The 18,644-nt window shown below is 40.3% G+C and overlaps 1 protein-coding gene across 3 annotated transcripts in view; it reads left to right on the forward strand.

The window, feature by feature from the left end:
- Window positions 1-8,744, forward strand: part of PPP2R2C (protein phosphatase 2 regulatory subunit Bgamma) — a 121,489-nt gene extending 112,745 nt beyond the window's left edge. For all 3 annotated transcript variants that reach the window (XM_075194549.1, XM_075194548.1, XM_075194550.1), the window contains one exon: window positions 2,977-8,744. In XM_075194549.1, the coding sequence (XP_075050650.1) occupies window positions 2,977-3,268 (292 nt within the window). In that variant the 3' untranslated portion in view covers window positions 3,269-8,744. The remainder of the gene's footprint in view (window positions 1-2,976) is intronic.
- Window positions 8,745-18,644: the final 9,900 nt, after the last annotated feature.

Below are 18,644 nucleotides of genomic sequence, written 5' to 3' on the forward strand. Positions count from 1 at the left end.
TTGTCATGGTCACCACTTGTGGCTGCTGGTGTCTTTAGATCAGTTGCTGCTTGTCTGGATCTTGGAATGTTGGATGCCCTATTTAAAAAAAAAATTGAGTACATGAAATTTAGCCCCGGTGTTAAATCAATATAGTATCCACGTTTTAAAATTAGGCCTCACTCCTGCCCCAACATTAAAATACTAGTATTCACATTTGATAAATACATCAATTTCTCTCCAACTAGCCCTGACATTAAATAGTATTCCCATTTAATAAATAAAACTATTTACCTCTCTCCAAACAACTCCAGCAAGAAATTAAATAGCATTTACGTTTAATAAATATATCCATTTCCCACAACCCCCCCAGGCATTAACTCATAATCACATTTAATAAATAGACCTCATTTTCCCCAAAAACAGCCCCACATTCAATTAATAGCTCCCAAACCACCCCAGCATTAAATTAAAAATCCAATCACTCCATCTTAAATTGTTAGGCCCCATTATTAAATAGCCCCACCATCACCTCACAAAAAAAATAGCACCCAATAATTAGCCCCTACCTGCAATTCATCATTAGATTAATAGCCTACCTCCCACATTATATTAAGACCCTCCCCCCTCACACATTATAGTCATACACCGGCCCCCACACACATACAGTAGTCATACCCTGTCACACACATACACACTCTATAGTCATACCCTGTCACACACAAAACATACTATAGTTACACTGTAACACACACATTCTAGTCATACACTGGCCCACACACACACTTTAGTCATACACTGGCCCAAACACACACATACTATAGATCCCCTGTCGCACACATACTATAGATCCCCTGTCACACTCACAAAACCTGTCATAGATCCCCTGTCACACTCACAAAACCTTTCATAGATCCCCTGTCACACTCACAAAACCTGTCATAGATCCCCTGTCACACTCACAAAACCTTTCATAGATCCCCTGTCACACTCACAAAATCTGTCATAGATCCCCTGTCACACTCACAAAACCTTTCATAGATCCCCTGTCACACTCACAAAACCTGTCATAGATCCCCTGTCAAACTCACAAAACCTGTCATAGATCCCCTGTCACACTCACAAAACCTTTCATAGATCCCCTGTCACACTCACAAAACCTGTCATAGATCCCCTGTCACACTCACAAAACCTTTCATAGATCCCCTGTCACACTCACAAAACCTGTCATAGATCCCCTGTCAAACTCACAAAACCTGTCATAGATCCCCTGTCACACTCACAAAACCTGTCATAGATCCCCTGTCACACTCACAAAACCTTTCATAGATCCCCTGTCACACTCACAAAATCTGTCATAGATCCCCTGTCACACTCACAAAATCGGTCATAGATCCCCTGTACACAAACTACCCCCCCTTACCTTGTGCGCTCCGCGGCGCGCTCTGTAGTGTCTTCTATCACATGGGACGGCACTTATCACATGGTGCACGTCCCATGTGACAGTCTTCGGCAGATCCATTCATTTCATCGGAGGGGAGGAGGGGACGCGCGGCAATCAGTAAGTGTAGTGCTGGCCCCATTGCTCAGCGCACAGACTGTCATGCCGAATTCCGGCATGACAGTCTGTGCGCTGAGCAATGGGGCCGGCCAGCTAGCAAACGGCCCATCTGGCCATCGGCCCTTCTGGCATTTGCCAGAAGTGCCAGATGGCCAGTCCGGCCCTGCAGTAGAGTAAGGAATGGGAGCAAGTCTATAGCTCCAATGTGGAAATAGATGAGCGAAACACCAGGAAAAATACAGAAGAGTTAAAAGAGATAACGTTTTGAAGTACAGATCTTCTAATATGGTTTTTTTCTTTTTTAAATAACATTTTGCTTTTGGGAGTTGATTCAGTTGAATTTCCCCTTTAGAGGAACTTTGAATGATCCTCACCAGGTACATGATAATTTTAATGGGAAAAAAGATAATGCTACAATAATGGGTTTTATTAGTAAGATAACCAGTCATGTCTGAGGGCTAGTATTGCGCTCTATGAACTGAAGTAGAGAATCGTGGAGTCTGATCATGAGTATTGTGATTTTCTGAGATGAAACAATTACTTCCAAAAGAAAACATAAAAAAGCCTAAATTATTTGACAAAAATAGTGAGGCGTTGGCTAGATGGTGTGACAGGGAAGAAGAGATTAAAAATGGGTATGGTGAAAATAAAGTAATAACAGAAAAAATACGACTGGTGGTAGTCATTTAACAGATAAATGAGCCTTTTGCTTATTTCTCCATCAGGCTTGTTGCCCAGTCTACAGGCTAAACTCTATTGCATGTTACCTAAAATGAGAGAGATTTATAAAAGCTAGTTCAAATGTATTCTAGAATTGGCCCTCTGACCCATACCAATCAGATTTGGTCATGTCTCTAGTGCAGAGTATGTTCGGTTGCTAAGGGTTACAGCACCTTTTCTGCATAGTAGTCTGAAAATAAGAATTAACGAACAATCTTAGATGAGGTCAAGCATGTTCTCCCTTTAATAATGTCATTATTTTAGCATAGGTACGGCAGTTCCCATGTGTATTAGTTGCAGCATGTAGATAAATTAGGTTCTCTGGGACTGATTCATTAAGGATCTTAACTTAAGAAACGTCTTATTTCAGTCTCCTGGACAAAACTATGTTACAATGCAAGGGGTGCAAATTAGTTTTCTGTTTTGCACATAAGTTAAGTACTGATTGTTTTTTCATGTAGCACACAAATACTTGATAGCTTATTTGTACACTGAAATTTAAAGTTGATATTTGTGTGCTACATGAAAAAACAGTCAGTATTTAACTTATGTGCAAAACAAAAATCTAGTTTGCACCCCTTGCATTGTAACATGGTATTGTCCAGGAGACTGAAATAAGAAGCTTCTTCAGTTAAGATCCTTAATGAATCAGGCCCTATATGCCTAACGACTTCTGCCCAGATTCAGAGACGACATTGTGTTTCCGTTTCCTCTAGCGTCATCATGACTGGTGCGTACAATAACTTTTTCCGCATGTTTGACCGGAACACGAAGCGAGACGTCACCTTGGAAGCCTCGCGTGAGAGCAGCAAGCCACGGGCCGTCCTTAAACCTCGAAGAGTGTGCGTTGGTGGCAAGAGGAGAAAAGATGACATTAGCGTGGATAGTTTAGACTTCACCAAGAAGATCTTGCACACGGCTTGGCACCCAACAGAGAACATTATTGCCATCGCAGCGACAAACAATCTGTATATATTCCAGGATAAAGTGAACTCGGATATGCACTAGGTTTATCAAGTTTCAAGAATTCCTCCGCCAGCCTTTCCAGAGGGATCGTGTTTCGATAACCTATACAGGAAAGTCTTGGTGGTGGCGGAATTCTTCGAATTGTGTTTCCTCTCATTGTATAGTTTATCCTTCAACAATGACGGGGGAGTCTGTCTTTTGTCATTGTCATGGAATATTTTCTTTTTTTTTCTTATTACAGCACATGAACAGTGCATAATACTGATTTAATAGTATTGACTTCAGAAAGTTGGCCTCATTTATATATAATCGCCAAAGAGGTTTAGGCAGCAGTGGGTAAAACAATTTTTTGTATTTTTACTTTATTTGTTTACTTTGTGTATATTCCGTTACATGAGTACATTAAGTTCACCATTTTTCTAAATTCCAACAGGATTTTATTATAAATTTAAAAACAATGTAATTAAATTATAAATTTAATGTAATGCAGACATCTTTTTCATCACTAATATTTTAGGTCATATGTGTATTATTTTTATTCTTCGAAACAGCTAAGTGACATCTGCAGAATAGGCTTTAATGCAGTTTAAAGAGAAATATTCAGTATACAAAAGACTGATAAACGATTCGCAGTTGATCAGATCGTGTTACATGTCTGTAAATTTTACCTCCATATTCTAGTAAAAAACTAAACAAAAAACGGAAAAAAAAAAAACATGCATGAACCATATACTGGCAACAACTTGTCAAATTTATCATAATCTTCAACATACAGAGAATATAATATTTTCAATGGATCACTAGTAAGTAGCATTTAAGGTGAAAAAAAAAGTTTTAATTCATCAGCGCATGTGGAAATTTTGATATTGACAGTTTTATGCATTTCCTCATTCATATTTCAAATCTATACATAATTGTAAATCAAACCTTACATCAAATAACCAATCAGCACAAAAAAGCAGCACCTCAATGTTTCTCAACTATCTGCCTCTTAATTTCATTTACCCATAATTCCACTGTGAAGAAAAATAACGTCAACGAAAAATAGCATTTCTCCAGAACGAATACGCCAAAACGAGAGACAAACACTGTATTTAATTTTTACCAAAAAGTAGTGTAATTGAAAATAAAAAATCCTTCCGTAACTGCATAAACATTTAACCATTTCAAACGCTCCTTAATTTAAGTGAAATAGGAATATCAGGAGAAAAAGTATATAAGAACATAATGTTGAGAAACAAAGCTGCATTTAAAAAACAATCAAAATAAGTTCCACCCGATTTTTAATTTTTCTGTTCCTGTTTTAGTGTACAAAATATATATGGTCTTTACGCATGCTTTTTATTAACCAAATCGGAAAACTATTTTTTCTCACAGCTGCAGCTCTATTTTGCTCAAAACGGCATTTTATACATGATAACTTTATTTCAAGACTACAGTCTATTGCTTAGTAAGTCACAGTACTCTGTTTCGTGAGGTAATGATAAAGTACTGATTGCTGAGGCACAGTACAAAATGGCTGCTCAGTTGGAATTTCATTAAACTTGGGGGAAGTATTGATGAAGAAAACTCCCACGAAATTCACAATCTCTATGCAGGTTACTAATTTAAGAAACTGAAACGCGCATTTTAAATAAAGAGGAAACTGTCAAATAATGTTTACATTGAATAACCCTGATTTTGTGTGTGACAGACAGGTTTGTGAGAAATACAGTTTATTAACAGGATTATTCTTTAAAGTAAACCTGTCACCTACGCATAGTGGAGGCATCTATTTTGTTGGAGCACCTACGCATAGTGGAGGCATCCATTTTGTTGGATCACCTACACATAGTGGAGGCATCCATTTATTTGGTTGAACAAGTATACAGCCTATCGATTAGCTAGGAACCTGTGGTATATTTAAGGTGCTGCCTGATATTCATGAGGTACTGGTTCCTAGTGAATTGATAGGTTGCATTCTCATTCACATTAGCTTACAAAATGGCTGCCTCCACTGTGACTGGATGACAGGTACGCTTTAAAATCTTGTATATTGTAAACAGCGAAATCAACTTAATATGCATGTTTTATAATTTGGTTTGGGGGAAACGGCTGCTGCTTTCAAGCGCAACAAGCGAAACTTTTTTATATAATCTATATTTCCTGTATGACAAAATGATACATACAATGTGTATGTTGTAATTTTTCTTTTCTAAACTTATGCTGTAAATACATGTGTGAAGCACAATCGCATGTGCACCAATTTTCAGCCATACTGCACACACTATAAAATGTGTCAGCTTTTGTTCAAGGAAATGAGGAATGTCTGTTTATACTGTATAATCTACTAACTAAGGACAATATATGTACATATTTACTTTAAGCGAAGTAAAGTTTTTTTCTTCTGTAAAAAAAAAAATATATATATATATATAATTTTAAAGATTGTTCTAATAACTCGGACAAATGAATGACGGAAAAGAGCAAATACGATCGATTATATTTGTTTACAGTCTCGGAAAAACAAACATGTGTCTTTAACTCGGATATTTTGTGATAATCGCATGTTTTGTTTTACAGTCAGGACCTGACTTTTTCCTAAATACATCTTTTTGTTTGTTTTTTCCTGTTCCTATGAGATAAGTCGCTTCCTTGCACCAAGTTTATGTCCCAGATTTCAGTCTCCCCACAATGTTATAAGACCAGTTTATTGAATTTTTCCATTATACTAAGTGTATATCTACAACTGACAAAAAAGAAATCCAGTTTTATAAGTGTTTAAAAAGGATATGAAATAGGAATAGTAAAAAGTACATAGCAAATTTCACAGAGAGCCCGAGGACATTTCCTCATGGGGTTCCAAATAAAAATCTATATAAAATTGCTGGTTTCTGCGTTTTGACAATGTTTATTTAAACTCCTATTTTTAATTTGAGGGTAATACGTGAATACCACCAAAGAAAACGGATCGCACATAGACTCTTATACCCTATGTATTCTATTTTAGTGCAGGCTAAACCCATGTAATCCAGTGTGAATTTAGCCAGCCGTAACCTGCTTGTATGTTGGCAATGACTTTGGTATGCACTAATCCAGCAAAAGCTATCATTTGGCACGTGTCGTTCCAGTTTTGGCACTATATAGTACAGATAAAGTGACTAGAGGAGAAGCGGGGCCAGAGTACACAATTAGCTTCTTTTTAGGTACCACAGGAACAGCAAATCCCATATACCCTGAATATTCAGTATATTTTTTAACTTATAAAGGAAAATGTCTGCTGTAGTCCAGGGATGCTCTGCTCGCTCCATGCTGCCTGTATGAGACAAGCCAAATTTGGAAAGTGCGAGAAGTGAACTGGGATCATCAGAAGACCCCCGCAGAATGGGTGGACTTCCTTCCCCCTACATTACAGGCGGCAGGAGCTGCAGTCCCAATCTGTAGGGTACGGATCCAAGTGGATCTAATCTAATACAGGACATAAAAGGTTAAAGTGCGACACCACTGGCCACATCTCTGTATATGAATTCACCAATCTGCAATCCTTAGAGCCCCAAACCCCACAGGACTAGGACCACTGCACACCCTTCTGGGCGTTCTGGTGAACGGGTCACCAATGGGAGGCGGAGGTTCTCCTTTGATGTCCTCCATGGCAGCAGCTCCCGTTACGGCTTTCAATTTCCTGTCTAATCCTACCACTGTCTCTTCTCTTTCCAACCATACCCCGCCTGTCTCTTCTCTTTCCAACCATACCCCGCCACCGCAAGCTGCACAAAGACCCCTCTCCTCCATGGCTACGTTTATTGGTGGCTAATGCTGTTTCTGCCTTACAGTAGCCACATTTTCCCCACCAACAGCTAATCGTTATTCCACCACCTTATGTATGAACTGTTCCCTACACCTAGGTACTCTGTTTTATGTCATTTGATTCCTGACCCCCGCAACGTGCAGCACTATAAAAAATAATATAATAAATGACTTTATATTATTTAACTGCTTAATGGACTTTCAATTTTCATTAAAGTCAGAAACTTGTTTTGCTCCTTTAACCATCCTATATCACAAGGCACACCAACGTTATACTATATCCTGAGCTACTAAAATCTGACAGGCATTGGTACGACAAAACGCTTTCTTTTCTGAAGATCCACCTACGTGGGGGGAGATGTGTAAATAGGCGCTTGTCATAGATTTTGAAGTTAAGCGCAATAAATTGTACATTTCACATTTCATATGTATGTTGCGACACCACATAACAGTATATATGTGGTTATGTTTCAACAATTCGGCAAACATCACCAGTGCCACTTGGTATTAGCGGTATTGCCGAATTTTTGTTTCTTGTTATTGTTGGTGGGGGGGGGGGGGGATAGGAAGTTTGTTTCCTTGAGTAATACATTTAACTTTTTTAAAACTACAATGTGTTACTTTGGTAATAGAGACCTATAGAAGCATTGGCCAACGCACTGTTATTAATAAAAATGGTGCTTTAGCTATGGTGTTTAAAATTCAGCGTCATTTTTCCAATGCTGAATAATGGAAGAGTGTGACAGCAAAGCACAGCTTATACAGTTATGAAAAGTTTATATAATATTGTCCCCAATACATTCATCACAATTAACAGGTAAGCTATTCATATAAATTGGGTTTTTACATTTGGCTATCAATGTAAATCAGGCTTTTAATGGATGAACACATAGTAACGGAAAATTCCTACACCAAAGAACCAGTTTTCACCAATTCCGGCTACCAATCGAAGTATAGGAACCACTTTTACTTTTAGTTGTACTATTCATTTAAATATCTCTTAATAAAGTCAATATTAAAATATAAATAATTGCCATGCTGAACTCACAACAATATTTGTCTATGTTCCTGACAAAACAGTTTGGTTTTGTTCTGAACCTTTGAATTGAGAGATGAGGTACTGCGAATAACTGAAAATGTTTTAAATACATTGACGATGGAATGTTGAGTATAGATGTCATGCAGTTTTCAATATGTATAGAAAACAAGATTGTCTGATTTCCTTTTCATTTAAACAGTAATGTTTTCTCTTACAGTGTACCCGTCGCCTGCACACAGTGGGGGCAGCCATTTTGTGCTATCACTGAGACATGGGACACTTCATACCTCATGCCTTTGTGCCTTATGCTTCAGTGATGTAACTAGTTCCTAGAATGTTGGCAACCTTAATGTTTATTAAGCCAATAGATTGCCTGCTTCTACTGTGTGTGATGGGTCCAACTGAAGGGAAGACCTCAATTTTGGGGGAGACCGTTTACTCTGAGCAACATTAATGCTATTGACTTGAGAGATGTAATTTTTTAATGAAAACATGATTTGCAGAATGTATATTTTGAGGATTTTTTTTTAAATTCTTTTTGCTTGTTCTCTGGGTGCTGTAAAGTAATTGACATAGGCTTGATTAGTCTGAATATTATGAAAGGTGTTCTTATGACTTGTGTGTTTCACAAACTGAGAAAAATATAAATATGTTAATAACATTTTTTAAATAAAAATGTCTAACTGCCTATCATTTCTGTTTACAATTCTTTGTTTTTCTTTTCGGACAATGTATTTCTTTTCGAACTTGTACTGTAAGGACATTAGATGTCGCAGAAGAGTTCGGTGGCCGTATAAAACAGCCTTATGCCTTTATACAAGTCCAGTGTCGGACTGGGGCATGAAGGGCCCACCGGGGGACTGCAACGATGGGGGCCCACCAGAGGGGGTTTGGCCAGCCATCATAGAGGCGACCAGACACTAGAGGGGGAGTGGTCAGCACACAAAGGACAGCTAGCACCATAGTGTAGTATATAAAGAATGCAGTGTGTTTATAAAGTGTACACAGTCTTGACCTGCCCCTTAGATTGGGCAGAACAGTCTCCAAAAATCGGGATTGTCCCACTAAACCAGGCTTGGCTAACCTGTGGCACTCCTGGTGTTGTGAAACTGCAAGCCCCAGCATGCTTTGCCAATATATAGCAGCTTATTGCTGGAAGGGTATGCTGGGACTTGTAGTTTCACAACACCTGGAGTACCACAGGTTAGCCAAGCCTGCACTAGACTCAGAACATTTGACTGACTGTCCTACCTGTTCTTGTCACTTTTACCACCTGTGGCTGCTGGTTTCTTTAGTTGCGGCTTGTCTGGATCCTGGAATGTTGAGGGCCCTATTTAGAGAAAATAAAGGGTACATTTAGAAAATTTCAACCAGCCCCGGCGTTAAATCAATACGACCCACAATTAATACTTAGGCCTTCCTCCAGCCCCATCATTAAAGTAATAGTATTCCCATTTAATAAACCTATTTCCCTCCCTCCAGACAGCCCCTGCAATAAATTAATCGCATTTACGTATAATAAATATAGCTATTTCCCGCAGCCGTCACTGCCATTCAATAATTTATATTCAGATTTAATAAAGAGACCTCATGCTCCTCAAACTCAGCCCCACATTTAATTAATAGCCCCCAAACCACCCCATATTAAATGAATAGTCCTCACTATAAAATTAAATTGCCCCACCTTTATCCTACAAAGAAAATAGCACCCATTATTTAGCCACCACCTACCACAAACACATTACATTGCCACAACCCCGCTGTGCCATCACACACACATTACTGTGCCCCTTCATCACCATGCTGTGCCTCCTTATGATCACACTGCGCCCTCCATGCTGCTTTTGCTCCCCCCTTCTCCTGGCCTCCTTCACACTCTGCCATGCTGCCTTGGCCCCCCTTCACACTCTGCCATGCTGTCTGTGCTCCCCCTTCACTCTGCCATGCTCCTTCTTCTCTGCCATGCTCCCCCTTCACTTACCTTTTCTTCTCCTCTGCGGCGCTCCTCACTGAACATCAGTGCGAACGGAGTCGTCGGCGCTGCGGTCCGGTCATGTCAGGTTTTTTTTTTTTTTGTTTTTTTTAAAGTATCTCTCTCCCCCAACCAACGAAAAGGGGAGCAATTCAGGGTCAGGGCCTGCCGGGGGATAGCCCGGTCCCCCCGGCAGGCCAGTCCGACCCTGTACAAGTCACAGGAATGTGAGGGGATATTAATATCCTCATAATCTAAGCAGTACAGGATAGGTTATACCTTAGAACTAGAACAATGCGTTTTCAAAATAATTGAAAAATAAGTTAAGAATATTGTTACAGTGTTTGGGAGAATAAAGTTATTAAAAAAAGGTGAATGAAAATTTGGAGGAAAGTATTTGAAATGAAGGAGGGGGCAGTGGTGCGTGCAGTGTGCAGATGTTGCCTTCAGGTAAAAAAAAAAAAATGTTTGTGGGTAATGAAATGATCCATCTTTTTTGTGTGACAGGACCCATGTTGAAAGTGTTCCATGATGAAATAAGTATGTAGGTTAGTGTGTAACGCAATAATGGGGCAGCTCCTTGTTTGAACCCTCCACGCTACTTTTTTATTTTGTTTTTTTGGTTGAATAAATCACAGGTGTAACACATTGTATAATTTGTCCTCAGAGCGGACACTCGCTGATTGGGATGGTCATGCTGCATCACTCTATCTGACCTCAGTGCTACCAGGGTCATTCCTCATATCCATCTCCCACATCACTTTAGGGTATGTTTCCCCATTAGCTCCACACACAATCCGCTCAGGGAGACTCTCCACACTCCTAACACTCATCTCTCTGTCAGGTTGGGTTGAGCGCACCTACAAACTCTCACCGTGATTCAAAATGTCATCACAGAATACTCTCTGCGGTATATTTACTAAACTGCAGGTTTGAAAAAGTGGAGATGTTGCCTAGAGCAACCAGATTCTAGTTATTTATTTAGTACATTCTACAAAATGACAGTTAGAATCTGATTGGTTGCTATAGGCAACATCTCCACTTTTTCAAACCCGCAGTTTGGTAAATATACCCACTGGGTTCTGGAGATTTCCTCTGAGAACTGAGGCGCTCTCTCTCGTCACAACTGTAATTGATCCCCTCACCCATCATCCCACATCATGCAGCTATATGTGGGACTCGTACCATTCCAGCAAAGGAATGGTTAATACCATCTTCCAGAGATGATCGTCCCCTGGGTATGGCCCTTATAATCCTGGCGCTCCGAGCAGTCTGGGCCAGAACATGACTTATTAGTTCACACACATTAGAAACACCACATTAAGCTGGCTGGTTCAAATGCTAAACAATGCTAATAAACCTAAAATAATTATTACAAAGTCACCCGCTGTTACATACTATTACCAGGCGTATTTTCTCTTTCTTCATGGTTATCATTAAAGTAGATGAGGGAATCTGTTACGATTTAAGGACTGGTACAGAATAGAGGTGGCGTCACACAGGCAATTTTATCGGTGCTTTTCCAGCTAAAAAGCTCATTCTCTGTCAAACTGGAGCATTTACACTCTAAGGGGCATATTCAAATAGGGTTCCGGTCCGCGGTAATGCGCGTTACCGCGGAAAGCGTGTGTTGTTGCCTGTATTACGGTACCGCAATAACGCGGATTTTCGTACGCAACCCTAGAGGCTGCGAACGAAAATCCACGTTTTTGCGGTAACGTGGATTAAGTTCGCGGCCCATTCCGGCACGATCCCGCAGACCGGAATTGTAATTGAATATGCCCCTAAGGACGGTACATGGAGCGTTTACTGAGCGCCAGAGATCCTGCCTGATGGGATGTGCGTTCACTTACGTCAATGTGTCAACACAGAGCGATCTGAGTACTAGTGATTTTCTTCCTGTAAAAGGTGAACCCTTGTGTGATTAATGTGCATCATATGAGTGTTTCCAATAGTTCATGATTTTTATAAGTATATAATAAAAGTTAAACTCTAATTTTTTTTCTTGCTTACTGGCAGCAGTAACTTCTAGTTTTATCCAGGTTTATTTATTGTTGCTATTGTGCTGCACCCCATAATGCCAATTGTCCCCCCTTTTTGTGTAACTTATAGGTGCTTGACAATTTATTATTGTTTTTTGTTTTGCTTTTGTTTTTCATATTAAAGGGTTGTCTACACTAATTGCTTTAAGGTGACCATGTCACCTACACGATGGAGGCCGCCATTTTGAGGACTGAACTATCCATTCACTAGACACCTGTACCTCATGAATATAAATAAGACAAGCCTCATGAATATTAAGCAGTAGCCTGAAACCACTTAGTAGCAGCCCCAAGTGTCCATTTTCTGTGGTAAAATGGTTTATTCTCCCTGACGTGCTCTGGGCAGGAGCGAAGCATTGAAAAGAACCAGTCAATGGCGTTTCCCTGGCCCTGATGAAGCACAGGAAGCCTTAAGGCTGCAGCTTGAGACACTTCTCACTGAATTTCTGCCAGAACCTGGTTATCAAGTGGTGAAGACTGCAGGGTATCCGCTCACTGTAGATAATGAGCAGCGAGAGGAGAATGATGGGTTCGATGCAGTCTCACCGAGGCATAAAAATAGCAGCCACAGCTTTGTGCCTGAAATACATACATACAGGCTTCTTTTAGTCTATCCAGTCTGACCTATTTAAACTGCTATTGTTGGAGGCAGAAGGTTGTATTTTAACACACGGAGAAAAGATGGGAGGAAGCAGATGCATGGAGCATATTAAAATGCCATTTAAACTCCTCAGACACGCTAAGGGGTTAGCAGTTTTGCAGAGAACAGAAAGTGCTCACTCACATGGCTTCCTGGACTAACACTAATATGTAACACACTAAAGGGACAATCCACATTTTAGAGCTAATCTAAATAAATGTAATAGGCTACACAGTTTGTTTTCCAGATTAAACCCCCTCCCACACACTTGGTTGAATCAGAATCATTGGTTAGATACACTCTGTTGGGGAGTGTATTTAACATTTTCCTGAATGCAGACATGTCCACCCCACCTCCACGGCACGAGTCAACGTCAGTGTGTTTGAAATGAAAAGCTATTTGCATTATACAATTTAAACTTTCTGACAACGAGTTGCAGAGGCCGGGTATATATACAGACCATGCCAATAATGTGTTCATCACATACAGACATGTTAGATACGCACTACTTGAGAGTATACAACCAACAATTCAACATAGGTACATAGTATTCGGAAAGAAGACTCCATTGGTCAATTACATTTAATTATATATAGAGATGCTCAGGCTCGGTTCCTCGAGAACCGAACACATCCGAACTTAGGGGATCCGAGTACCGAGCTGAGCAGGCTTAGTACTTTCGTGCCTTTTCTGAATCGAAAATGAGGCAAAATGTCATGGTTACGCCGTCGGATCTCACAAGTTTTGATATCTATAAATATCGCCCTCCACGGCGATCTAGCGCCATTTGAAAGAGAGACACATAAGGGATAGCACACTGTGTAGAGCAGTTGGTCAGCCAAATAGATAGAATTGAAAGAGGAGGTGGTAGCAGTGTTCAACAAAGTCTACAGTGACATTCAGGAGAGCTCCATTGCCAATTCTCATTACATAAAAATACAAATACTAGTGCTGTCTGGGTTGGTGAAATTCTACAGTCAAATTGTACGGTGTTATATAGGTTACACACAAAGAGAACAGCTCCATTGCTAATTGTCATTGTTGAAATACAAATACTAGGCCTTGCAGGCTTTTCTTCTGACTTTTCTTTTCTGCCACTGCTGTGTGCCAATGTGTCCTAGATATGGAAGGAACTGCTGTGTGTTTGTGTCATTGCTCTGTCGCTTACCATCCAGCCAGGTCGCTGCAGTATTTGTCCGAAAGTGTATAAAAAATAATATTGTGACCTGTGAGGTGGTCAAAATTGACTGTAAATGACTTGCAATTAGTGTTATTGAGGTTAATAATAATGTAGGATCAAAAAAAGAGCAAAATTATGTGATTTTAGCATATTTTTAGCAATTTTTCTAAAAAGATACAGATCCAATACCAAAACACACAGGGGCGGTTTTGCCAAAACACGAAGCTAATCCAGATCCAAAACCACGGATGCCAGTGAGTATCTCATTATATATATATATATATATATATATATATATATCCCCCCACCCCCAAAAAGTTCCTAACAGGCTGCCGAGTCAAGTCTAATCCTAAAAAGCCCAACTTACAGGAGACCATCCTTTTCTAGAACACTAATTTCTACACAATCTCCATTTAGAAAACCTTTATAAACACAAGAGGACACATTTATACACTGATATGGCAAATGCTGTAATTTAGGACACTGGTATGTCTATACCACACAGGCCCACGATATAACAGTATAAGCAGTCATCTGACATAAGCAGCTTACAGAATGGGAGGGTGTTATATAGCGGTGTTACCTGCTATAAGTGCAGCGATCCTGTGTCTGTCACAGCACTTATCTCAGTAGGTTGCTGTAGATCCGTCTTCCTGTGATTTATTCCACGTCCTCCTCTGACTCCGCCCACCCACAAAGCGCCACTTCATTGGAGGAATTCTCTGCACAATCCGCCCACAAAAAATACCCTTATGCACCAATCACAAGATAGTAACAGAGAAAAAAAAAACACCCCCCAAAAACGATTATGCAGCCTGAGGACTTGGAGAACCTGTCCAAGCCCAAAAACAAGCTACCCGCGGCAGTGACAGAAAACCTGCAACTTCACAAAAACAGAAGCCCAATTCCACTTGTTATAAGCGGAATTGGCAACTTTGTGAGCCAGTACAAGACGTGGTTGGCTTCGCTATCTGTGGCATGATGACACAGTTCAGAAATTCTGTCCTATGTCCATGTATTGATGCCTATGGAGGTGGCCATTTTCATAGAGACCAAGATTTAATCAAAGACTGACAGGTAAGACAACATGACTTCAGTAATGGAGACAGAAATGTAAAAGACACTTCAGTCTCTAGAGATTCATTAGCTGCTTTTCTTTAACGCATAGTTGCTACATTCCGGGACACTCCCGCATTTCTGGGAGAAGGGCAATTGGAGCCACATATATAACCAAATAAAGATCCAATATTTCTCACTTGATTAAATCCAGAAACTCTGTATAGTCTGACCAATCTCCCTGCTAGTGTATGTTGAGTCAATAATTGTGAATAGCCACACATTACACATAAGAGGGCAGATTTACTAAAACTTAAAAAAAAAAAAAAAAAAGAAGGAAGTGGAGGTGCTTCCCATAGAAACCAATCAGATTCTAGCTATCATTTTCTAGTACTAGGCTAAATGATAGCTAGAATGTGATTGGTTGCTGTGGACAACACCTCCACATTTCCTTTGTAATAGGTTTGGTAAAGCTACCGCACAGCATCACTGCAGAGTCAGCAGTCTGTAATACACAGATATTGTGTGTCAATCAGCAGTAATGATCGCAGCCATAATAAAAACACTCCCTCAAAGGGCTCAGTATAAATGCAGGTAGAAGATAGAGCTGTTGCAATAGATCAAATCGATGACCATAATAGGACTATCGCAAACTCCAGTACTCTATACAACTCCAATGGAGGCAACTTGATCAAATTCAGTCAGTGGAACAGAGAGGATGGATACGTCTACACTTTAACATATGACAAGTGCAGGTTCCATAACATATAAATGAAAGCTCTGGTATAGAAGCGCAAGTGTTCTGCGATTTCCAAAGTATTTATTGATTTGCCAACCAATAAAGCAAAATGAATTACCAAAATTACCAATTAATTATATATCTATGGAGGAGCACAGGCTATCTCAAACTGGACACAAGGAGTACAAAAAAAATAAATCCAATACAAATTGGCATAATAATACTTATCAAATTAGATACATCTAATGCCCTCTTCTGGATGACTTGAGAAATGGCACTACAGCCAGAGATAAATCTTTTAATTTTGTTTTCAGTCATCTAAAACATAGATAAAATGAGATTACTGGGGGGAGGCATTTTAAATGATCTCACAACTAATTTCTCCCATGTAAAAGTTAAGTTTTAGTAATGCTGCGATTGAAGTGTGCAGTCAGAGATTCTGCAACTGGTTACGTGTCATTCCTATGCAATAAAATGCACTGTTGCACCTATTAATGTACATATAGATACATTATATCACAATACATTATTAAAATCAATTCATAGCAATTTAAGAGCATGAATTTTAACATGGCACTTTACAAGAGCAAACTTTAAATGGATGAGCAGCTCTGACATGAACTCCGCCCACCTGTCAGTCCAAGGACTTTGTTTTTTTTTATTTTGTTGTTTTTTTTTTTTTTAAAGCGGATAGCAGAGAGCAGCAGAGGACACAAGGGTGGATCCAGCTCATCCTGTGTAATGGATAGCAACCAAAACCAACCACAAAATTTGAGTGCAAATGTTTAATACTGTGAGCAAGGCCATTTTAATAACAGGGGTATTTACCCTGTACAGTGTTGGGTATGGTTCATGTGAATGAATGAATTTTAGATAATCATCATCACCATTTATTTATATAGCGCCACTAATTCCGCAGTGCTGTACAGAGAACTCACTCACATCAGTCCCTGCCCCATTGGAGCTTAGTCTAAATTCCCTAACACACACACACAGACTAGGGTCAATTTGTTAGCAGCCAATTAACTTACCAGTATGTTTTTGGAGTGTGGGGGGAAACCGGAGCACCCAGAGGAAACCCACGCAAACGCAGGGAGAACATACAAACTCTACACAGATAAGGCCATGGTCGGGAATCAAACTCATGACCCCAGCGCTGTGAGGCAGAAGTGCTAACCACTGAGCCACCGTGCTGCCCATAATCATTTAATTTTGGAGCCCTAGAATGCCTGTTTGCAGCACAGCATTTCTGCAGCTTCAAGTTCCTTACTGTGTCAGGTCACACCAGTTACGTCACTGATCTTACTCCTCAGCCTTGCAAAGCTTTGAAATTCAAGCAAGTCCTAAATCTAAATCTGTTCTCTCAATCCGTGGAAATAATAAAAACAATTAAAATATACAGTTTTATTTTTTTTGCTTGAAGTAAAGCACAGGTGAGCTCACATGTATCCAAAAATAATCAGATGAATACAAAGGCACATATGTAAGAATTGCAAATATGCTTGACCAACAGAAATGAGGATGTTATAAATATTTGTCTTATTTTCGTCCTTTGATAGTTTCTTCTATTGAAATCTCTTCATTGAGATGTTCGAGAGCCCAGCGGGACAGTTTGGGAAGTCTGGATTTAAAAAGAAATTCAGAAATGAATGTGGCAATGGACCTCTGTGAGGGGGCGGTAGGTTGTAGTTCGTGATATAGCGGAGCCATTTACGGTGTTTAGATACTTGGTTAGAGAGGTCAAATTTGGCTTTAGTCTCGGAGGATAAACGGAGTAGCAGTGTCAGGGGCTGTTTTATGTTGGGCTTCTAAGGTTTGGCGTTTTTAAGTGGCAGCTCAGTCTCTGTGGCAGCCTCTTTTCTCTTGCTGGAAGCCATGCTGAGCAGGTGACCCCCTCAGGACGGCTTTGTGTGCCCTCCGGCGTCTGGACTTGGAGATATCTGGGGGATCATTTTATTCAAAGAATTCCTCAGTCACATTCTGAGCTGGGATTAGATATCCGCATTATTGAGTAAGGAGTTGTTAAGGTGCCAAGTCATGGGGCGGGATCGTGGTCTGACCAGATATGTGGAAGGACCAGAGCCTCCTGAAGATAAGAGAAGTCATAGTCCATGGCGGAGCAGGATTATATCAATACAAGAGTATGATTGGTAAAACGTGTAGTCTTCGGTGGACGACTGTCACAGGGACCGAGCAATCCAGGGACCCATTCAAAACAGTATTGAAGTCATTGGCTACGATGAGGTCTCCTTGCTGAAGTCGGATAATCAAGGTGTCCAATTTGGCAAGAAAAAACGGTTTTGGCCTTGGTTGGGGACATAAATATTAACCAATGTACAGAGCTTGTTAAGTTTGCCTATTAAAATAAGATAGCATCAGTCTTTGTCAACGAGGGAGTCAATGTGTTCAAAGGCAAGATGGCATGCAAATAGGGCACGACTCCGTGTTTTTTGGCTGAGTGTTCGCATGCGTGGTGCACGTCAGAAGTCTGGAGCAGAGCTCGGGATGAGAGTTGTGTAGGAAGTGCGTCTCCTGTAAAAAGATCAGATCGCCTGTATCAACCATGTTCCACCTTGGATTTTCTGCTATGAGACATTGTCTCTGGACCCGGGCTGATGTTAAATTTGTCAGACTTCTCCAAGCTGGGTCAATGGCTCCCACTAGCGGAACTTGAACACCGCTCCCCATCCCAAACGCTCAGCCCCTTTGAATTTAAAATTAGTCACTTATTACGATCCCTGCCACCTGCCTATGTACTTCGAGACCTCATCCCAGTTGAAGATCACTGTAAGCACCACCCATGATCCCATAACTCTGTACTTTCTTCCTCGCTAGTGCCCTTCCCTCCCCAAGATCCCACGAGTCTGACTGGGAAAAGGCCCTTGGTCCCCCCTGGACGAAGCCGGGAAGTACGAGACTGGGGCTAGCCAAAAGCTCCATATCAACCAAACGCAAGGAAACTTC

The sequence above is a fragment of the Mixophyes fleayi genome, chromosome 1 (genome assembly GCF_038048845.1).
Source record: "Mixophyes fleayi isolate aMixFle1 chromosome 1, aMixFle1.hap1, whole genome shotgun sequence".
Lineage (NCBI taxonomy): Eukaryota > Metazoa > Chordata > Amphibia > Anura > Limnodynastidae > Mixophyes > Mixophyes fleayi.